This window comes from Aspergillus saccharolyticus, assembly GCF_003184585.1.
Source record: "Aspergillus saccharolyticus JOP 1030-1 unplaced genomic scaffold BP01scaffold_69, whole genome shotgun sequence".
NCBI lineage: Eukaryota > Fungi > Ascomycota > Eurotiomycetes > Eurotiales > Aspergillaceae > Aspergillus > Aspergillus saccharolyticus.
The window spans coordinates 25,927-48,786 of record NW_020290679.1 but is presented as its reverse complement, the minus strand read 5'-3'; the positions used below and the strand labels follow the sequence as shown (position 1 = coordinate 48,786).

Sequence of the window (22,860 nt, the reverse complement as noted above, 5' to 3'; positions counted from 1 at the left end):
CCAGAAGGTGTTTGGTATCTTGTAACGATAATTAAAATTTTGGCTGCAGCTGCAGCACAAGCCAACACACCACGCGTACCATAGCCTCAAGCCGGCCTTACCGTGAGATTCTCGAGCCATCAAATCCCCCCGTTCAGGTCACTGTTCAGGATCTCGCCTCTTCACCTCATAACCTACTCGTCTAGCTCTTCTGATCAATCATTGCCACGGCCACGATCACTCTCACCCACCCGGTCCAGTTGTCAGTGAACCCAGTGGAAAGTAGAATGAGGGGATGGTCTTGAGGAAATGGTGCGCGTAGCATCACCTACACATTGGTCGACTAATGTTATGGGGAGCATACATGTCACCTGGACGATGTACCGACTTTGACTTTGGATTTACCCTTCATGATCACCTTGCCTTCCCCGCCTCTTTGCTAATTGGTTTCGTCCGCAGAAAGCATAAAAGGCTTCCTCGAGCTTGAGCCAGTAGCTGTGAAGTTTTCTCTGTCCGAAGATTCCGGGCGTGAACCTATCCAGAAGAAATAGAGCTTTTAAGCATAGAAGTTTTGATGATGAGCATACTTGACGACAGCAGAAGTTGTCATCCCCCGAGGCCAGGTCTCTCGAAGTATAATCCCAAACTGATAGTTATTAGTTACTGCACGCGCCACCAAAGCAAGACAACAGCTGTGTCCACTGTCCACGGTATCATACTTCTCCCTGCCCCTTCACGGTCCGTCCAATTCCAACTCCGACGGGAGTCTTTTCCTGCATGGTTATGCTTGTCCACCGGCTCCCGCCGGAAGAAAGATCCTTCTTCCGCGGTTCGATTGTATTTCTGTGCGTGGTACGAGTTCCTATACCTAGATTTGTTAGTAGTGGTGAAGGAGGGAGGTAACCCAGGGTTTGGTTGTCGGTGTGAATGTTGGTCGGTCCATGGGATGAGTGGGTTCGAACTTACTTACGGGGTTGAAATGATGGAGGTGTCAGAGGTCTTTTGATGTAGTCGTGCTGTGGTTCACTGCTTTAGAAGCGAGGGAGTGTCGCCTTTCATGTGCTACAGTTTGCAGACTGGCTCGTGTAGATTTTTTGTACATCCAAATACTCTCTGCAGTCAAAAGGCCTCTCCGTATTGTGAGCAGACGTACAATACAATCTACCATTAAGGGAAAGGAAGAGAGTATCACAGTAATTACCACCGCTTGTGTATCCACTATCCACTACCCAGAGATATCAACAGTTTGGAAACACTTATAGACTAATTATCCCCACTCGGGGCAACTCAGTTCGACCACAAAAAAAATATGATGTAAGATGCCTTTCAAATTAGAAGCTCTTTCCCACTCCCACTGCCCCCCCTCCCCTCCCCCTCCTTCCCACTCCCCGACCCGACATTCTGGTAAACAGCGTCCGTGTGTTGAAAGCAAAACGGAGATGGATGGGGACGGGAAGTTAGTAAGAAATCAATCGAGACAAAAAAAAGTAAACCGTACGGAGTAAATTACTGTGTGAGTTGGTTTCTTTTTTTTTTGTGTGTGTGTGTGTGTGTGTTTGCCAGGTGGATTGTTTGAGACATCTACTGACTATGTATTATTTACGGAGTAGTTTATGCGGTTGTATACGTGATCTCGTCTACATACGATCTCTACAATACTCTGTTCTCTGTCCTGTATCACTGGATTCAGTTGATGCATATTGCTGGATAGTGGCGGATATTGAACATTGTATGAGGGGTTTAGGGGTTTATACTCCGTAGATGGCACTGAGTTATCAAGTATGATGCTCAGGAAGAAGATTCCATATTGATTCCACGCAAGGGACGATAGGCAGGAAGCAAAAATACCAACTGTGGAACCTCGACTGAAGCAATCACAAACCCAGTAATTAGAAAAAAAAAAAGAGAAAGAAAGAAAGAAAAGGCATGAAACACGCCAGATAGGCATAAGCTTACTCATTAATCAAAAAAAAGAAAAAGAAAAAGAAAAAAAGCCACGCCCTGGAAAAGGAAATCCGGATGAGTTTCCCAAGGGGAAATAAGCCAACGCTAGTTCGGTTACTATCAAACGCCACAGTGGAATTATCTTGTGTGTTTTGTTTGTTTTTTTTGTTTTTTTTTTTTTTTTCATAGGGTCATGTTTGAAATATTTGGGGTTGATGATTAATTATTTTGATCTGCAGAATGTGGGTTTCCTTCATTAATGATATCATTAATGAAATTAGAGGATAAGTTAATAGTGCTGAGTCGAAGGGCTGAGGTTTCTCCTCTTTACTGACTAGTTATGGAGTACGAACTACACAGTAGTAGTTACTGTGTAGAAGAAGTTAGGGTGGTCTTTTTCGCACGACTAGGTAACTCATCTCAGATCGTAAATAGGATTCAGTACAAGAGACTGTTGCCTCATGAGGTTAGAGACAGGTAGCTTCAGGTGCAGCGCAGTGGAGTTTTTCCTCCTTCAAAAAAAGTCAAAGGCAGATTGAACATGTGCTAGTCGAAGGTTGTTTCTTCCTACTGCTGCTGGAAAGTGGAAGCTATCCACTGCCTTGTAGGCTGGACCAATGCTTTCGCTGCTACTGCTACTGCTAATACTTACTGTAGGAGTAGTTGTCTAACAGAGTCTGGAGTAACTAACTTATTACTATGTGTAATGTTTCAACCATGGTCTCAATATTATCCGCACATGATCGCCTCTTCATTATTCCTTTCCACATCGCATTTTACACATCCTTCAGAAGCAATGGCATCCAAATACTACACAGCTACGACGGACTCACAAAAGACTACCTAGGGTTATTGAGCGCTTTTCCGCGGATGAAGTTCCAATGTATTGCAGCCCCCTCCCTCCCTCATTCTCATTCCTCGAAGGAATGAGGACAGATGATTTCAACAACTCGTTCTAATGCGGCGATGATAATCCCCTCCCTTCCCGTCCCCGAACATCACCACCACAACCATCCATCCACCCACCTCGCCCAACGCTCTCGGCTTCTTTTCATATAGAGTTCCTCTGATATTACTCGATCGTCGAGAGGAAGGCGATGCACCCAAGCTAGACAGCATCAGGCATTTCCGTTCCCAACCCTACGACGACATGTAGGTAGATTCGAGCCTGAGGAAGGAGGAGGGGGAGCAAGCCACCATGCCCGCCAAAACCAGCATTCTGTGTTCATAGCATTCCATAGTACCTGTCACCACGCACTGCACTCACTAGCTACTGACACAACAACCTGCATCTTCTCAAGCTCCCACTTCCACGACTCATGATAGATGGACACACACTTTCTCTCTCTCTCTCTTACTCACCCACGCGGCTGCGCGCGACCGGGTTATCGGGAAGCCCAATTTGGGCCACTCCTCAGAAAACGAAATAGAGCTTTGCCACTCATCCGCCCCGTCTCGCCTTGAAATGAGATAGGATTGAGTTTAACGTGGTGTCTGTCGCGCTCTCCCTCTCCAAGCTACTCTTGTCGAGATGCTCTTTCTCGGTTGAAATTATAGCTTCTTTCAGCTACCACAAAACCTCCCAATATCGGCGCAAGTTCTCCATCTGGTGTAACTGCAATTCCTCCTAACTTACTTACTAGCCGTATAAGAGAGGAGATAATACGGTCGATGCTAATCATCTTTCTCCCTTCCCTCCCTCCCCTCCCCTCACCCCCATCCTTCCCCGCCCCTAAAGCTTCTTTTATACTTTGGAAAGGTGTCAGGTGTCAGATGTTTCATCCAAGCGCCCTGAAGGGAGAAACCCATAGAAGTTGCATGCGTAACACGACCTCGCGACGCCCCATCCATCCCCATTCGACCTCCAGATGCGCGCGCGCGATAAGCAGTTATAGAAAACAAAGACAGGGTGCATGCGATGACGCCGCGCCGGCATTGTTTTGGTTTTCCGCATTTGGGGGAAACTGTAGACACGCCTTCCTGGGTACTCCATAAGTTACGAGATCAGTAACTAACTAGGTAGTTACCAATAGTAATTTAGTGAACGGTGGACGGTTCTTCGTCTGTGTCTGGAGGGCAGGACACTGCAGAACTCTGAGATTCGCTGTTTCACCATGATGCGGAAAGGTGTAATGTGCTACTAACCTTGCTAAGGTTTGCGCAACGGTTGTTGAATGTATATCCGTGTATATCAGCCTATGGCCGGGGATTATACTTACATCACCACTCTGTGTACTCCGTACACACTACGCAGTAAGGGGAGAGATCGGGATCCCTGGGCGCGATCTTCTTTGAATGAATCTCGTTTCCCCACAATTGCACAACCCCATCAGAGTTGATTAGTTGTAGTGCTTTACGTATGATATGTGCCCTCTGCCGTGTCGGCACGGCAGAGGGCGGGCAGTGCAGATGATTTGTTTTTTTCTTTTTGTTGTTGCGACTGCGGGAATAGGTCAAAGCCTTACGCGGTAGAGATGCGTCTGCGCTAGACGGGATGCGGGAGATGCTGGTGGGATGAATGGATAGATGGACTGATGAGATGGACGCAGGCGCAGGGTTCAGTGATGTAAAATGTGTGTGTGTGTGTATGTGTATGGTGGTGGTATGTCAGTAAGGTAGTATGGAAAAAGCACAGCTGAAAGTGAGACTCCCCATCGCTGTTCCGCAGATCGTATCTCAAATACGATCTTGGATGCTTCGGGAGATCGTTCGAGAATCAGAGAGGGGAAGTAAACCGACTCCTCTATTCCGTGCACAACCATACAGACCCCGAAACTATCATGTGCGATTTGTGTGTTGTGCGTTATGCGTTGTGCGTCGAGATGAGGCAAAGACTGGTCGAGGCTGATCCTATCACCTTACTCCGTAGATAATCTTCAACCCGCCGTGGCCGGAGGTAGTCGGCGGTCGGTCTGGTGATGCCTGACTAACCATGAGTAAGATAACTAGTTCACTAACTGACAGCTGTTAGATCCTCAAGTTAGCCCAGCAGCGGCGCATTTGATTGAAACGAATCATGGGTGGAAGAAGCTCGAGGGGGAGGATGAATCATATTCATAGTAAAGCCGGATATTGGGAGAACAAGCGCAGAAAAGGATTCAATGTATCTCATGCGCTCATGCGCTCATCGTAAACCATTCATCGCCCTCCTCCTCCTCTTGGGCCCCCTGGGCCCGCGCAGCGGGAGATGAACCGGTTGTCAACTACCGGCGCTTTGTCAGGAATACTCTTTTTTTTGGTTGCGCGACCGGGGGTGGCGAGTGTGCTTTTCTCTCAATCTGAGTGGACACCTTGTAGTTGTAGTTAATTTACTGGCTGAGTGGGCTCAGCTGGCTTACCTGCCTGCCTGAGCGAGAAGCAACATATGATTTATTGACTTGCTCGAGTCGGTGCCGCAGCTTTCATTTCGAGAACGAAGTACCTTTTCGACCCGACCTAGCGTACTTTTCTCTTCTGCTTTGCTATTGCTTTTGTGGTTCTTTTGTCTTCGTTATCATTGGTGCGTGAGTAAAAAGGCAATGCCCCCCCATAGTTAGTAGCCTGTAGCAGGGCTAGAGATTACCGCCTATGGTCTGAATGTTATGTATGAGTGCCACATTTCCGCGCAACTGAATGGAGTTTAGTTACTAACCCCGGGCACCTTGTTTGGATTCGGATAATAAATGCGGATCGCGAAAAGCGATAAACCCACAATATGGAGTAGGTTTGTTTGGTTAGCTATTTTGAGGAGAGCCCACTGGGTCGGGATCTGGATCTGATCATTGCTCGACAGAGAACAGGTGCGATTTCACTGTCATCCTCCATATATTAACCACTATAGGAGTATAATCCATGAAGGTCGGGTTCCATACGGCTCTTTCTTCAGCGAATGAAATAGATCCTTCCCGCCAGTGCGTCGGGAGCGCCTCGCCTCAAATTCCCCTGTGGCTGAACGGATATCACTAGGTAGTTACTTTTCAATGAATAATTGAATATGCGTGTGTGTGTGGGTAGGTGTGGATGCAGTATGTGGTCGCACAGCGTGATTGCAGACAATAGCGGGTGGGTGGGTGTAACTCCGTACTGAGTCCTGAGTGCAGTGTAGTTAATGTGATGTGATGTGGTGTGGTGTGGTGTGGGTGGGTGGCTGTTGGTGTGGGTGAACCGTTTTGCGCCCCCCGTCTTCCCTTGTCGAGACATTTCCGTCTTGTCTGTACTTACTCGAGATCCGTACCTTAGTTCCCATATCTCCCACGATAAAGTGCGGCACACTACTACTCTAGGTCAGAACTATGATGCGCCTCCCATGGAATATCATCAGACACACGCCTGATCCGGTTAAGCCCGCCTCAAACTGCATCTCAACTGGTGGGTGTAAGTCAGAGTAAGTAAGACCTTCCAGCTCCCAGTTAGATCTGGGAGCCAGTAACAATGTAGAGTCTAGCCCTGTGTATCGGTCAGAGGATACACCTTACTGCTACGCTCTGCTTCTTTTCCAAGGTCTTGACATGCTGTATACTGTCTAAGCACCATGGCGGAAGCCGTTGATAACTCCCATTGCATGTCGTCTCGAGGCAGTAAGTGAGGTTTTCTTCGCTTTGCTTGCCTGATGCTAGGGTAAAAGCATAAGTGTCTGTTTGCGGGTTAAGTTACTATCAATTTGATTGTCACTTCTCATTGCCGGTAGGGGGGAAGATATATATCACACACGGTGCTATCCGCTTTTCCAAGGAAGAGTTGCAGTCTCCTTCCCGCGAGAGTTTCGTGAAGGGCGCATACTAATTCCAAAAGATACATATTCTACATTTACATATACTTGCACATCAGAGAAAAATGAGTCACCACAGCAGTCGATCACGGCTGCCATAATGATGTGATGATCTCCCCTGGGCATATATTTCGAGAGATATGATAGGGATCTATCGGCGAGGATGAAACTGAAGCACCGATACCCCAGATTGAGGCAAGCAGTCGGACAGCGCGTCTGACATTACTCAATGAGTGCGCGCGCGCGCGGTGAAAGAATCGCTCTCCTAGACAGTCTGCGCATCGACGCACCCGAAGGGATGGTTGAATGGCTTGCATGATTAGCAGACTGAGTGCACTAGTCGGGTACAGGACAGGAAGATGATCGCGACCGTTCCCGAGAGCGAGAGCGAGAGCTCGAGCAATCGGGTCGGGGCCTACCTAGCCTGTCAGGTAAAGCAGATGACAATACTTGGGCTGAATGTCATGCTCCTGATAAGTGGATCCGCCAATTTCATCGCCCTTTGATATTGCCATACGGAGTGCGGTGCCTAGGCATAACAATTCCGAAAGGCGATAGTCTAACGATGGTGGTCTAACTACATCTGTGTGAGAGTACCTCTGTGTGTACATGCATGAGAAGTTGTGAGTGTATGATGTAACTGCCTGGTAATCCGGGGCCCTCCCGCCCTTAGCGGAGACATGCCTTGATAGGCCATCAATCATTCTGGCCGACCGGGTCAGTCATCGTTCCCCTTGAATCGGAACAACTGTCCAACAAATGATATCAGGTTTTGCAATAGATTTGATCCCACTTAAGCGATACACTTTGGGTCCCCCTCGACTATCATTTCCTTTTCCTCCTTCCTAATCTTCCCACGTCAAAATTGTCAGCCATGAACCACTTTGATACCGATACTTCTTCGTTTACAGTAGGCTGTAGTAGCACGAAAATAGATCTAGAGCAACCGACAACGGGGCGGGGGCCCGCCATGCAAACACAGACAAATGACGTAACTCGACTTGTCTCGCTTGATGAGGAAGTAGTTCAAACTATCGTGGGCCGTGGCTCATCGTCCATGGGTCCAAACCATCCACGGGCATCCGCCCGTCTAGGTACGGGTGTCGGACCTTTCGTACATGTTCTAAGTCATCTCACTACAAAAGTACCTCCGCGGGGGCTAACCCACCTCGGTCGCTCGAGTCGGACTGTACGTGGTACCCTCTGGTACCCTCTAGTACCACACCAATACTCCATACCTCACTTGGATACTCCCCCGTACTGTTACTCGATATCAATACATGCTCCGTCGTATTAAGCTTCTGTGGAGATCCGGCCGCTGTAAGCCCGGAAGTGTCCTTTCTCTTGACACTGATTGGCGGGTATGGTATCCAGGCAATCCAAACCGTTAGAAAGTTTAAAGCCGCTTACAGTCTCTATACAGTCCACCTTCAAGCTACCATACACAGGTATGTTACAGTATCAGAAAAATCGATCTCGTGAGAAGAGCAGAGGTGGTGGGAGAGCGACGTTTGCCATTCATGGCAGTCAGAAGGACAGGCAGATTTTACATGGCATTGCAGTATGCTCGGGAGAGAGGGGGAACCCAGCATTAAAAGAGGGTTAGCTGCAGAAACGGCCGACGTAGGCTACCCAGGTGTCTGTGCTTCTAGGGTCGAAGCATTGTGTCATAGCCATCCTCCTACGTAGTTAGTTATCCGCAGGATACGGTTTAGTTAAGAGGTATGGTTCAATGTTTGATTTGACCCCGTGCACGACAGAATTAAGCTCCCGGTCCATATCCGACTCCATCATCCTAGGCGAGGTCGGACGTTTCACTTGACCAAGGCAAACCCTACAATTGGGGTGCTTATCCACCTGTCTTACCAACTCTCATATACTGATTTCGCATTCCGCCAATAATACTGTGCTGTTTTCCTCTCTTAGGGCTGTCCAACAACTGCTGCCCGTTTGTGGACAGTCCGCAAATCCTCGCAGCAACTACAGGCTCGGCGCGAGTCATTCTGGGGCTCATGGTAGATGTACGAATAGGAGTGTGTGAGACCGACCGATCGTAGCTTAGGTCTCTCCGATTTGCGATGCTCCTATTTGATGCTTTTTGATCGGAAACATAGTCCCTGTGGAACGCTAGGGAAGGCCTTCGTACGTACCATGGTCTCAACACATAATTGCGTTCCTGCCAGTCTGCTTTCCCGACTCTGCTATGCGATGAGGTCCGGAAATTCGAGGATGGCCTGTCTAGGTCTGGCCGAATGCCCTACCTACTTAGGCAGTAGTTTGGCTTTTCGCTCTCGTTTCCACACTCAGTAAACGCCAGCATCGGCCCTGGTCCCCACTGCAACAGGCAAGAACGGAGGCTGGGAATGGAGCTCTTTGGGGGTGGAGGTTGAGGTTTCTGGGAGGAGGGGCCCGAGAGAGCAAATCGTAGCAACCGTACCCAGTATAGTTATCTCGCCAAATTACCTCTCTTGGGAAGTCCATGAGGCTGTTTAAACGGCGGGTGTCCCACTCAGCTCTCTAGCCCTAATGCCGACCTGGAATAGGATCGAAACGGACATCCTGCACTGAATAATGCGTTCCTCCCAATCTCCTATATTCTATCGCTTTCCGCAACTTCAATGTGCACCGTCCTGGCATGATCTTTCACTGCAACCATATGCCCTGGGAGGTCCATGTTCACGTACCTTACTCAACATGCAGGGAATCCACCGGAGGAGAGTCAACCGTGGTCGATGGAGTTTCTTCGAACCAGTGCCTGGTAAAGTTCAGTAATGCCACTAGGGTTACCCGTACTACGAGAATCACAACTGCTACCCCTAACGGTAGTTACCTTAATTCCCGGAGTCGGTAGTTGTAGTAGACGCATATCGTTTTCCCGAGCTTAACTTTGCTCGCTCGTAACAATCGGCTCGTGCTCAATTGCAATCCCCCACTGTGTCTACTGTCTAGTACCTCAAAGCCCCTCCCTGTCTTATAGAAGCAATGAACTACCAGATCGTGGCTGAATTTGGCTGTGCAGATTAGGGTCCCAGGGCAGCAAATCTGGATGCGACTTTTAGGGTTGTATGTATATCGAAGCTAAGTAATGCCCGCCGACTTTCGACCGCCCGCATTGTCACGAATCGCGACAGACTCCAACCCCCTGGGGCTTTCGGAAATGACGTAGACCACCTATCACCCAGTGCTTGAAGAATCGGCGAGATTAGAAGGGGAATGGGCCGAATGGCACCCCACAAATCTGGAATAGTTCTGCCGGATGGACTGACACGGTATTGAAGCGATAGGCGCAGAGGCTGAGAACTGCAATGCACGCCCCGAAAGAAGGAAATCAATTTGATCCAGATAAACCCGAGATGTGCTAACTAGGTAGACTCTCATGCTTAATTAGGCAGTTGTCAGCTTCCTTTGGGGCTAGCTGATGGATATACGGATGTATACAGCAGAACTCTCCTTCTTATTATACTGGGCTCTTGGAACCGTCTCGCAGGTAGAAATTGATTGTGATCGTGGTTCTTTTGCGTCTTTTGCTACCCCTGCTATTACCCTTGTTGTTTCTCTCTTTCTTGATCGGGATATCGACGAGACCCGAGGGAGAGGTACAGAGATCTGAACAGAGTTGTTAGTCGTCCACCACACCTACCTGGGATGAGTGCAGCTGGTATGATACAGTACCAGTAAGATAACGGCAGCTCTAGCCGTTACCTAGTCCAGGTACGTTACTCTGGTAATACCATCAAGCATTACTCAATTACCAGACCGGATCCACTCCCACCCCTCACAACATCCCCACAGCTGATTCCTGGGTCTTCCTCTGTTCGAAATCAGTCCTCATCTCGGAAACTGACCCAAACAACATTATTCTAAAAAAAAAAAATGGTTGTAGAAAAGGCAGTAGAGAGTAAGAGACAGAGAAAATCAACCACAAAGAGGACGCGTGCACAGCAGCGAAATGGAGAATCCAGTAAAAGGGACAAGTGGGCAAAATAAGTTTCTGGAAGGTTTCTGTCTCCATACCTTTACATTTGGGGATGATTTTTATTTTGGAAAGTATTATGATTATTATTGTTCTTCGATCTCTGTTTTTTTTTTATTTTATTTTTTTTTTTTTTCTCTTAAATCCGAATTTCAGATAATATTCTTTTTTATCACTCAACCAACCGTTATTATTGCACGTCACCACGTCTTTCCCATGTGGCCCCTTTCTCTTCTTTTATTAATAACTATCACATTCTTTCCACAAATCCTCCGAGTTCAAAAAGTCTTCTTAATCTCTTTGGACGGTTGTTGGACTTAGTCGAAGTCCTTCAGATCCTTACCTCTCACCATCCATATCCACCGTACCCTACTATACCGATTCTTACTCGGGATTCCTCCTACTACTACTAGGTGGCTACTAGTACTTACTTTACTACTCCATTACCTCCTACTTACATTCACCACTTACTACTTACTACTACCTCTCTCTTGTCCGCTCTCTTTTTCTCTCTTCCCCTTCTTCATCCTCCCACCCACACATTTCGACTATTTCCACCACCATCTGTACAGTTGCTTCCAGCATACGTATTCTTCGACTGTCTTTTCTCTTGAGAAAACCTTCTCTCTCTGACCTCATCTCCTTGGTCCTAACAACATCGGGTGTCTGTTCTCATATGACTGTCTGAGTAAGGGGTTTTCTGGTCAGCTATAAATCCGATACCTTCCGCGTTCCGCTTCTCTTCAGCAACACTCGGACATTCCCCTCAACAGTGCTTCTCCGCTCTTCGCGACCCAAATCAAACCCCCCCCCCTCCTCCCGTCTCATCCACACTACAAACCATTTCCCCCCCGGTCCGTCCGATTTTCAAACAATTACCTCTCTTTTGCCCTTTTGCTCGCGGTAGTCTTCCTGGTCGCAGTCGTTCCATCTTTGCAACACTGGGAATTGTGATGTGACACATTTATCAAACCGAACTACCTTAACCAACACATTCTACCCAACCTTTTTTTCTGGTCTCGGGACGAGCTTACCACACCGTCTCCCGATCAAACCATCCACGGCGCCGGGTCGGAAATCACTTGTTGATCCGAATGCCACCTCAATTTGCAGTCGCCTCGCAATTCCTCAATATTCTCGACTAGGTTACCGAGCAATATATAAGCAGAAAGGAGAGAAACGGAGTATCAGATATCCGGAAGCAATTTACCAGCCTAGTCGTAACCGAAAGGCCATATCTGCGCCGAATTGCTTTGATAATGTTTCGCAACAGGTATGTCGGTGCGGATCTTCAGAAGTGGATGATGCGTCCTTTCAGGTCGCTGTTTGCGCTCTTTGCTTACCGTTCCATTCTACCGTACAGGAAAAACTCCCAGAAGCCTGATGATGAGCTCATCACGAGATTCCAGAAGACTTTCCAGGACGTTGTTCCTCCAGTCACCGCCCGCAATGCTGCGCGGTTCGGTCAGGGACCCGTTGGACCCATCACTCCCGCCAGGTAAGAACATACATCTCCCGGGGCCACGAAATGGACATTCCGTCTTAGGACGAAATCCACTCAGACACCTGCCCATGGAATTTCATACTCGGAATTAGATTTGAATTGAGAGCTGACTCACTGTTCAACCATAGGTTGAGCATGGACAGCGACCTGAAGCCCAACGATATCACCCCCCGTGCTACGCACGACATGCGTTTCGCACAATCATACGTTGATCCCAACGCAGTATCATATATAAACCACATGAACCCCCATGGCTACTACACTCCGAACTCCGGGGGACTAGGGGCCATGTACCATAGCCAGGCGGGAGACTTGCATACCCCCGGCATGGGTTTGAGCATGATCACTCCCCTGTCACTTCCTCAGCAGCTGTCTGCAACCACGATCAACACAGATCCTGCCACCATGGGCCTTGACCATTTCAATCCGCATTTTCTCCCCTCACACTTCCATAACCCGCAACCGTTTGCTCAACCGGCGACTTTTGCACCGGGGGCATTTATTCCCACCGATACAGTTTATGATGCCATGGACGAATCTGTCGAGTCAATGTCTCTGAATGATGTGGATATGCAGGGTAATGCTGCAACCCAATTTGTTCCGTCGGCGATTCAAGATGATCAGCTCAGCATCCAGAACTCGGGCGAAAGGTGAGCTGGACCCCCCCTTGCTAGAGTGAGCCATTAGGTCTAACTGGCGCAGTTTTCGCTATCATGTCACATTGCGCGCTCCCACGGCAATGATTAACCACCAAGCTGAGATACCCGTCACATATCTTAACAAAGGCCAAGCATACTCGATCTCTGTTGTTGATTCGACACCACCACCAATGACTGGGCAACCGGTGAAGTATCGGACTTACATCCGCGTGTCTTTCCAAGAAGAAGAGCAAAGAGCTAAGCCGGGAGCTTGCTGGCAGCTGTGGAAGGAAGGACGAGGCTCCAATGAGGCGCATCAACGAGGCGGCAAGTTGCAAGCGGTGGAGTTTGTCGATCCAACGCAAGGGGGTGTTGAAGACTCGAAGAACCGTCAGATCCAGCTCGAATGTGCATCATTTGATGGTTTCTGCGTGACCTGGACCGCGAATCCATTGACCGGATCGTCGGATTGTGCCATTTCTGTTCGCTTCAACTTCCTCTCGACAGATTTCAGCCATTCCAAGGGTGTGAAGGGTATCCCCGTCAGATTGTGTGCGAAGACAGAAATGCTCTCACCAGAGGACGTAGCATCTGGCTCAGGCAAGGAGCCGGAAGTATGCTATTGCAAAGTGAAGCTTTTCCGTGACCATGGAGCCGAGCGTAAACTGTCCAATGATGTCGCCCACGTCAAAAAGACGATTGACAAGCTTAGGCAGCAGATTACGCAGGCGGAGATGGGAGCTGGCAACTATGGCAAGCGGAAGCGCAGCAGCGGCTCGATTGCGCTCAAGGGCGCCGATCCTCGCCCCGCCAAGATCACGAAACACAAACGGACCTGGTCCATGAGCTCCCAGGATGGGCCCGGCAAGATGTCATTGGAAGATGATTTGCACGCCAAACTCGCACTGATGCAGGACATGTTCACTTCGACTCGGCCAGTGAGCATCTTAGGGTTGCGGGGCGAGGAAGAAGATGATCCTGATTTATTTCCGGTGGCACTGCCTGAATCGCGCGATTTCATCAAGAGAGAGAACAGCCGTAGTTCTCGATTTAGCGTCGATGGGGGTTCTCTGCATGCCGTCTCCCCAACCAGCAGCAGCATTTCATTGAACTCGCCATGTCATCCGAGCTCGCAGGCTAATCTATACTATGACTCGGGATACCACGGCTCCATGAACAACTCCCGCGAGAACTCGCGTCCTTGCTCCGAAGCCATTGGCGAGAAGGTCCTGCTGAAGCATCCGGTCAAGGTTCAGAAGGTCGCCGGCAACGATAACCACGTCCCTGTGGGATATATCGAAGCAGTAGACATTGACCCGACTTACAGGCCACCTACTGAGCGACCAGTAAAACCAAGTAAGTTGTATCAATGCGTGTAAATGCTGAGGTGCGGCGCTAACCTGGAACTAGTTGCATGTTTCTACGTCCGATTCCCGCGAAACGATCAGTCTCAGGACGACTACTACCGGGCCGTGTACTTGACGGAACGCACCGTGCGAGATTTGATGGAGAAGATCTCGATGAAGCAGCGGATCGACCCGCGACGTATTGTCCGGGTGCTTCATGTCAAGCAGAACGGTCTGAAGATCATGGTCGATGATGATGTCGTTCGCGAACTGCCAGACGGTCAAGACATGGTGGTTGAGATTTCCGAGACGTCCACATTCGAAAGTGCGGCGGCTGCAGGCGCTGAGAGCGCGAAAAGCGTCGAAGTCAAGTTGAGCTATTAATCCGTCTTAATTTTCTGGAGACATCTACGACCTTCCATGGTTTCTCCAATGCGTAAAACCCTTTTATTTTTTTTTCTCATTTTTCACATTTGATATCTGATTTGCATGAGGGCCTTCGTCTCGGGTGGGTCTTCTGTTTCCATTTATTACCTCATTGGACGCCTGGTGCGTGGTGAAAAGGTACACTGCATACATGCTTTGAGTGATATACCTCCGCCTTGATGATTTTACTGGAGTTTGGGGTGAATTTTTGTTGTTCATACCGCCCTCTACCAGGACGGTGGGAGGGGCGTTCGTTGGATAAGGGAATAATACACGAGTTCCCTGGCAATGATACCCAGTCATCTTTATGCATCATGCTTTGCTTTTGTGTTGCGGCTCTGTGCTATATGGTTTTCATGATATCCTAAACATGTCACTTCGACAACGTTCTGATGGGCTTTTTTTTATTTGGGAATATACGACCTCGCATTTCTTCTGGTTGAGATAGGTTGGCTTGCCATTTTTCGAAGATTTGGTTTTGAGGTATGAGGCAAACGAATAGATACCCTGTCCATTTTTGTCGGAAGTTATTATTATTCTTTGATTAATGGTTGATCAATTCCTCCGTGTGTTATCTCCACTCTTGCTGTTTTCTGGGAGAAGGAAACAGATGTTTCTGATTTGACTTCTGAGGCTTTTTCTTCTAAGGAGGAGGCCGACTCACTCCTTCGAGGGAGGTTCTGATACTCATCATCATTATCCTCTACCAGACTGTATTGCGTGTTCCTGTTGGCTAGCTAGGGTACCGATCATATGAGCCAGAGATAGAAAATAACGAAAAGATTTCTCTACATGGGAGCGGATATCACGGATCACGCGGGTAGTCAGGGTTATCTCGTTTGGGGAAGGGGTTGTAGGGCCATCGGGATCGAAAGAGGAGGACGAGAAGCCGATGGGAAGAAAGAATGCCGCCGGTAGATCGGAAGCTAAGAGAGCAAGTTGAAGGGGGAGGGAGGTCGGTTTAAACTTTTCCAATTTGGGTAGAGAATGAAATACCGGAGAGGGGAGGGAAGAGAGGGTAAGGAAGGATTGTCAGGTCAATATTGCGGGTATTATTACCGTTGTAGAGGAAGTGTTCCAGACCCAAAGACTCCATCCATACTCGCTATAAGTCTACTCCGTATCAACTAGTCGGTTAATTGTTTAGATAGACTCAAATTATGCAACCGCCGATGACATCATCGCCAGCCCCCCCCACCCCGCGCGCGCGCCTGTCTCCGAGAGTCTGTCTTTTGTCTCCATTCCAAGTGGAGCTCTTTGTTTTGTTTCCCATCGGGCCAGCTCCCGGTCGGTTCTGATTGCGAGCGAAATTGAGGACCTTAGTCCCAAATCGTGAACAGCACGACAAAACCACGATCCCACGATCTGTGAGTGCCGGGCAACCACTGATTCACGGTCTACATGGTCTTCTTTTGGCTGGTGAATCGGAATGTCGGACGAAAAGGCCTACCAACGAGATACGAGATTTCGCGAGATTTAGCGAGGACAAGTTAAGCTATTCCTCCGTTCCTCCTCACTTTGCGGCCGGTTCGCTGTATGTATGGTGTAAAGTAGTAACTAAGTGCATCGACAATTGCCGTGCTGGGTAACCACACCACTAACTACCATAACAGTCCTGTACATATTCCTCAAATCTTGGAAGTAAACATTCCTTCCCTTCTTTTTTTTCCTTTTTTTTTTTGGGAGGGGGTGTTCGCTGGTGGAAGCGAAGAAAGGAATGTGGACCTCCCTGGTCCCCCTGCCCTGCCCCTCAAGGCCTCCAGTATCTGCAATGCTTTCCCCCAAATGTCCTCTCTCGACAATCTTCTTTTTGCTTGGGAAGCGGTTAGATAGTGTTTTACACAGTACTCTATGCTTTAGGTAGTTCGATGTCCTGTAGCCAATAAGTTGTTGTAGTTTGTATCCCCTCTATAGTCAACCGGGTACTATGTATACTTACTTCAGCTGACTTGTAGTTCTGCTCGCCTATTTACCCGAAGAGTGAATTATAGACGCGTAGGCGCGGTATACAGTGGGTGGGGACGACTCAGATTTTTTTTTGTTTGAGTGCTTCATGATGCGCTGATCGTACGAGGAGGATAAGTTATTTCTGCGCTTTGGATCTCCGATTTTCAAGTTGCTTGAGGATTGGGATTGGGATGATGAAAGAGGAGACACATACACGCTGCTGCTGCCACAGCTTGGACTACTAGTAGCTCTTGAAGGTAAATATACGCGGTAGGGAGTAGGTAGTACTGTATAGCTCAATTGAGCTTATCCGAATTGTAACTGCAGGCGCAGGGAGGTATCTATTGCACACTGCACATACAGCAAAAGTTATTATCGTGTCTAGGCTAGGTGTCGCGCTACTAGTATAATCTCATTCCTGGGCGGAACTCTAGACCGGCGGCAGCTACTACGGAGTATAGCTTCAAATTTTCGTTAACTACAATGCGGTACGTTATGTACCTGTACAAAGGCAGCAATTTACTCACCCCTCGCTACCTAGCTAGTAGCAGGAGACTACATACGTGGATACTGAACAGCAGCTGCCTGGGTCACTTGACTGGTAAGTCTACGGTGTATCCAAAACCACTCGGGAAGTCAGGGGAAGGTAGGTTTGTACTGTATCTTAGTGGCCGTTGACCTCCCCCTCCCACAGTATCTGTTCATACTTCCTCAGCCCCTGGCCCCATAAAATACGATTAGGGATCAGGTACATATACACCCTAAAACACAGATCCATCAATCGGAAGCCAGGGAATAGAGATGTATACCGCGTCCAAACAGGTGGATCGGGGAAGTACTAAGGTCTCTACGGTGTATTCAGATTCGGCTGGACGGTAAGGCTGAAATTGAGAGGGCGGGGGTGGAGGAGAAGGAATGGAATGGAATCGAATTCTCTTTGGGGGGAGGAGTTTCCGTTCTGGGAAGACTACTCGTAACTGCCTAAGAGGGATGGAAGTACTCTGTATTGTTGTGGACAGGTATACTAAATTATGTATTAATAGTCAATCATGCATGGGATTCTGATTTGTGATGCAGGTCGTAGCTGTTTTCTGTGCATCGCTGCATACTACACACAGTAAGTAGTGTGGATTTGGGTTCCCGAGGGACAGGGTCTAGAACCTGTGGTTTGTTGGGGTTTCAGTTGTGGTGATAGACTTCCGGACGGAGACGGAGGGCATCGTTGCTGTTGTTGCTGCTGCTGCTGCTGCTGCTGCTCCTGCTACTACTGCGCTGTGCGGTGAACGATGCTTTAGACTCCTTCCAGTCCCTTCTGTGTTTTCTTTGGCTCTTCAGGGTGGGCTCTAGTGCATGTCTCAGGGAGGGAAGGAGAGGACGCGCTAGAGGCTGGAAACAATCGCTTGGACACCTCTAAAGTCCTAAGAAAGAGAGGTGTTCGGAGATCGGGACAAGCTTCCCGGATCATTAATTTGAGATTTACTCCGTAAGTTACTAGAAGATGTTATGCACCTTCCTGATCGGAGTTCGTGGGAGAAATAGGATGGGTTCGAGTTTGAGGGATCAATTGGTCGTATCCTGGACTATAATGAGCACCCTCTATTTCGGAGGGAATCGTTGGTCGATGTTCACTGTTGGAATAGATTAATTGGGGGTGGCTTCAACTCGGTAGTTGACTCGAATTTGTCTATGCAACAAACAGCCTGAACTGGCCATGTGCCGGGAAAGAGGTGGAGTGACGTCACCAATAGGGGCACATGGGCTTAACCATTCTGGGCCAACCAGCCGTGTGGTTTTTATTCTGAGACGGACCAGACTTCCACAGTACGGTTTGCGTCTCCAACTGCGGTGATAAGAAGGTGATGTACACACAACAATAGGGTGCCATTCCACCAACCACTGTCCTCGGAAACCATATTGCCGATCCCCACACCCTACCTACCGTATCGGCGTAACCTCCGTCTTGTGGGAGGGCAACCGGGGAGATGCGAAAAAAAAAAAGCGCAGTGATGCTTCGTGGCTTGCTCAATCCGGGCATTAGTCCACCGGTGGATTTCCGAGTTGGGGGATAAGAGTTTGGAGATTATCGATGCGAGGGGAGCAGATCGCAAGTGTGCGCTGCTATTCCGATTTCTGGTCGTGTGAACTTAACGGAGTACAGAGAGAGGGGGTGGAGATCTGAGCGAGGTGCGGTCTGTGTGTCTGTGTGTGTAGTAGCATTTCTACAGTGTATTATTTGCATCGCAGATCATCTTCGTGTTCGAAACAAGAGATCTAGTCTTGATTATTTGGTCTAGGGTGCATATGTACAGACTACTGTAGATACAAGGAACAAGCTGGAATGGAGAAGGCAGCGAGGATGTGCGAGATGGGAGAGGGATCAGAGTTGCATTGAATGAGGAAGGTCCTCCATAGATCCATCCATATTGATTGATACGAAACCAAGTAAAAAAAAAAAGGAAAACTCTGATTTCTTCTCACTGCTCGGTCTGACACGTCCCCCATCGCTCACGGTTGTCTGTTCTCCTCCTTCCCCATCCATTCTCCCACACGAAACTCTCTAGTGCAAAAAGCAGAGGAAAAAGGAAAAGTCAGATGGCCGAGGGAAAGAAGGGGAAGGGGGATTCCAGACCCTCCCCGGGAGCCACCCAGCAGCTGAGCAGTGAGCTTGGAAGCGGATAAATGACGTCAGAAACTCGGTAGGCATTCTGGCCCTTTCTTTGTCCCTCTGAAAGGTATGATGTCGTCATAGTTCTACTTCTAGTTCCTGTCAAGTTCCTTGGAATCCGGACATAGTGCGCCTGCAAACCCACCCGACTTTTCTGCCTCTGTCTGGTGTGAGTGGGTAATCGTGGTTTGTTTGGGTCTCGGCGGCTGACTGAGAAGAATATTAGTCTCCACTCCACATACGGATCGTGCCGATGTGTGAGAATTATTCTCCACTTGTGGTAATTCTCACCTGTTTTAGCGCCGTTCGGCCTGCAGGATGGGGCCTCGCTGTCGTATTCGTATTACTTACCATGCTTACCGGTTACGAACGTCGAACCACCGGGCGGTGGGTACTATTGGTACCAGCGCGTAATACTAGCCAAGGGCGCCCGATGGTGCTGGATTCGATGCCTGAGGGTTCCAGACTACTCAGGTAGGGACTTTGAGAATCTAGGGCACGAGAAATGTAGTCCTTTCTGACCGGTCGGGTCGTGCTGGCCCAAATAAGCAAAAATGGAGTTTCAATCGTAATCGCGCTAAGTAGGGGTAGTGGCTAGTTACCATGGAGTAGGGACAGCTCGGCAGTCGGAACAAGTAATCGACAAGGGACTAAACCGTTAGCTCGTGGCGAACCGGTCTGTCAGCCGATGCTTGTAAATTATATTTCCTTAACATTCTGGCTAGGTTGCGTCTCATGAATCCCCGGGGGTGGTCGATCTACAGGTCCCGGAAGCATCAGACACGAGGTGGTTGCTGTCGGATGCAGCACGAACCCCAACGCCGGGAATCGGTCTCGTATCACATGTTGGTAACATTATGGCGGGTTTATAGCTGCAGGTGTCAAGAGGTAGGGCTCGTTAGCATTTAAGGTTGATTTTAACGTGCGTGAAGAGGCGTTAGGTGGAGGGGGACCGCCTTTGCCACGGAAGATCGTGGACTGTCAGACTCTTCTGCTCGATCTCTGCGCGATCGTCCATTGATTGGTCGATCGGTGTTGGGGATAGTGACACCTGCAGCCGTGGGGACAGTAGCTTATCTGCAATAACCTCCGCAGCTAACGTTGCTGATCTACCGCAGAAGGAATTCGAGATGTCGTCAGGGGAAAGGCAGGATTGTAGAGGGAACTGTCAGACAACAACGAATCGTATAGAGTATGTGGTCATAGGGGTGGGTGGAAGACTCGTAGGAGAACAATGGGCATGTATGGGGGTGGGTCGCCTCCGTTCCTGCAAAGCTCCAGCCGTCACTCGGAATAGCATCAAATGCTGGATAGCTCCATCCCGAGGGTGAGCATCACGTCTTGGCTGCGGCTTAGCGCATACCCCGTCAAAATGGACCACCTGTGTTTTAGAGATGCTGTTGAAGCCTGTCATGAAGTTCTAAATCATTGTCCACCGTTTCATCGAGACTGTTGCGCGTGATGATTGCGGCCCAGACCAAGAAGCCAGGCCTGATGGGAGCAGTGCAGAGAACTGGTGTTATGCATCAACCCGCCAGACGAGATCAGTCCACTAATATGAGCAGCTGGACATTCCAGACCGATCCAGGCCTTTGTTTCCTGTTGATACGAGACTAGCTCGAAACGTCATCAATGATCTGATAGGCTTTGCCCTGAAAGCAAGCTTTCCGTGCAGGTGTAAGACCGGGAGGGATGGGATGCATCTTGTGCTGTCATAGCTGTCATGAACCATGGAGGTTAGCATTGGTGGTAAGGAGGAAAACGCACGGAGTACAACAGGACACGAAATCCGTGGACAAAGTACCGGGCTGAGCCACGGGGACGCACCAGCATGATCCGAGCTGAAGGGGGCTGAGAGGGGGGGGAGAGAGAGAGAGAGAGAGAGAGAGATATGAGGGGAAGAGGGGGGAGGCTGACGTAGCATCGCTCTGTTCTTGTTTCTTCCTACCTGTTCCTGGATGGTGAGGGTCTGTGACTCATTTAAGTCTAGCTGCCGCCCTGCTCGCGTGTTGTTAAGCTTATTCCTCGGCCCGATTCTCTCTTTTCATCTCTAAGAGATAAGCGAGAGTGGAGTTGTTTACATCTACTGTGTAGTTGTGAACCACTTTGCTAAAGATCACAGCTCTTGCATGTGTCAGAAGTGCACGCAGACATCTAGAATTATCCCGGAATGTACAAACTACCTCTGGACAGTAAAGATACTATAAGATCCTCAGTATAGAACCTATCAACATCCATCCATCTACACATTTTCCATGTTGTCTCAGTAGCTAGACCGTACTCCTCGACTGCTGCGTGTCTTGGGATATTAAAAGATGTGCTGCTGGTTATTGGCTGCCTTCTTGTCTTTCTGTCACACTCCCCTGCACCACCTGCCCCTTTCCTTTTTGGGACGTTTACGCACCTTCCTGCTCCCAAATGCACGACAACACGCACTCCATTCACTGCAGCACCTGACCCTTTCTTCTACTCCTTTTTCTATCTCTCTCTCCCACTTCTCCTTCTTTTTTCTCTTTCTCTTTCTCTTCATCCTCCTTTTCTTACCCTCCATCTACACGTTCGTTCCACTCTATCTTCAGCTTCAAGCCTTCAATCTTGACTCTACCTTCGTTTCCTCCATCTGCTTTCCTCCACAGTAAACCAGTCATTGCCACTCGCTCGTCACAATGTTCTCCAAGACTCTTTGCAAGTTTACGGTCTTGTTGGCCATGTGCTTCCTCGCCTCTGTGACTTTGGCTGTTGGTAAGAGTGATCTAATCATCCTCACTAATGATGTAATCTAACTCACAGAAGAAACCTTTGACAACACTGAGGTCATGTTCAATGCTGAGTCCTTCGTTGCTATCCCTCTTGGTAAGCTGTTCAAGGTTCAGAAAGTGTTCTGGAGCCAACGTCACTGACTACTTGATTCCTGTAGCCAATGATGAGCTCAACGCTCGCGATAGTATGCTCTCCTCCTCCCTGCCTGTCACAGCATGGCCTCTAACCCGCTGAGCAGTCACCATCATCAAGACCATTTGCGAGACTTCGACCTCGGTGATTTCCACTACTGGCCCTGTGAACCCACCCGTGGCAGTCACCACCGGGCAGCCTTCGAGCCAGTCGGAGTCCCAGATTGCGCCTCCCCCCCAGCTCACAAGTGTGACTGGCACTGCGGTGCAGCCTCCTGTGACTTCGAACCCCGAGGGAGCCTCTCCTACCTCTGCCCCTGGCACGACTGTGCAGTCTTCTGAGCAACCTCCCGTGCCCTTGACGACTGAGGCAGCTCCCATCCCGAGCTCCAACACACAGGAGTCTTACAGTCTGCCTTACACCACCAGTGCTTCCCACTCGGCTTCATCTGTTTCATCTACTGTACACAGTGTCACTCACTCTACTACCACCCTGACTACCAGCACCTCTGGTACTTCCTCGGCTGCCAGTGGTACTAGCAGCACCGCGCCCCCTTCGAGTGCGGCCGCTGACCTCGGTGCTATGCGTACTGCGTTGTGGGCCTTAGCGGCAACTTTTGCTATCTTCGTCTGCATCTAAGGGGTCCATTGGACGCTCTAGTGCTATTTTCATCAGTGACTTATGGGTGGGAGGACTTAGGATCGGAGACCCAGTGTGACTGAACCTGCGTCCCCCTTGCTGTCGAGCATCTGATGTTTCTATTTTCTCTTTGACTGTCTCATGTTGGGATGCAAGGCTT

General features: G+C 49.1%; 3 protein-coding genes across 3 annotated transcripts; all 3 read left to right on the top strand.

The window, feature by feature from the left end:
• The first annotated feature begins 11,831 nt into the window (after positions 1–11,831).
• BP01DRAFT_361272 (uncharacterized protein) lies at positions 11,832–12,311 on the top strand. Its single transcript, XM_025576111.1, has one exon. It carries the CDS (start codon positions 11,903–11,905, stop codon positions 12,143–12,145), a length of 243 nt encoding a protein of 80 aa, XP_025426407.1. The 5' UTR covers positions 11,832–11,902; the 3' UTR covers positions 12,146–12,311.
• Positions 11,946–14,547, top strand: BP01DRAFT_212488 (grainyhead-like protein). The gene is made up of 3 exons (XM_025571087.1): positions 11,946–12,797; positions 12,850–14,141; positions 14,196–14,547. Exons 1-3 carry the CDS (start codon positions 12,283–12,285, stop codon positions 14,513–14,515), a joined length of 2,127 nt encoding a protein of 708 aa, XP_025426406.1. The 5' UTR covers positions 11,946–12,282; the 3' UTR covers positions 14,516–14,547.
• Positions 14,548–21,835: 7,288 nt separating this feature from the next.
• BP01DRAFT_410029 (uncharacterized protein) lies at positions 21,836–22,807 on the top strand (the record flags this gene model as incomplete). The annotated part of the gene is made up of 4 exons (XM_025578868.1): positions 21,836–21,911; positions 21,960–22,022; positions 22,087–22,113; positions 22,168–22,807. 4 exons carry the CDS (start codon positions 21,836–21,838, stop codon positions 22,698–22,700), a joined length of 699 nt encoding a protein of 232 aa, XP_025426405.1. The 3' UTR covers positions 22,701–22,807.
• Between the last annotated feature and the right edge of the window lie 53 nt (positions 22,808–22,860).

Excerpts from the sequence above, each read along its gene's own strand:
- BP01DRAFT_212488 (XM_025571087.1), top strand. The coding sequence starts at position 12,283 with ATGGACAGCGACCTGAAGCCCAACGATATCACCCCCCGTGCTACGCAC. Across the intron at positions 12,798-12,849 it reads ATCCAGAACTCGGGCGAAAG|TTTTCGCTATCATGTCACAT; the intron begins GTGAGCTGGACC and ends TAACTGGCGCAG. Across the intron at positions 14,142-14,195 it reads TGAGCGACCAGTAAAACCAA|TTGCATGTTTCTACGTCCGA; the intron begins GTAAGTTGTATC and ends ACCTGGAACTAG.
- BP01DRAFT_361272 (XM_025576111.1), top strand. The coding sequence starts at position 11,903 with ATGTTTCGCAACAGGTATGTCGGTGCGGATCTTCAGAAGTGGATGATG.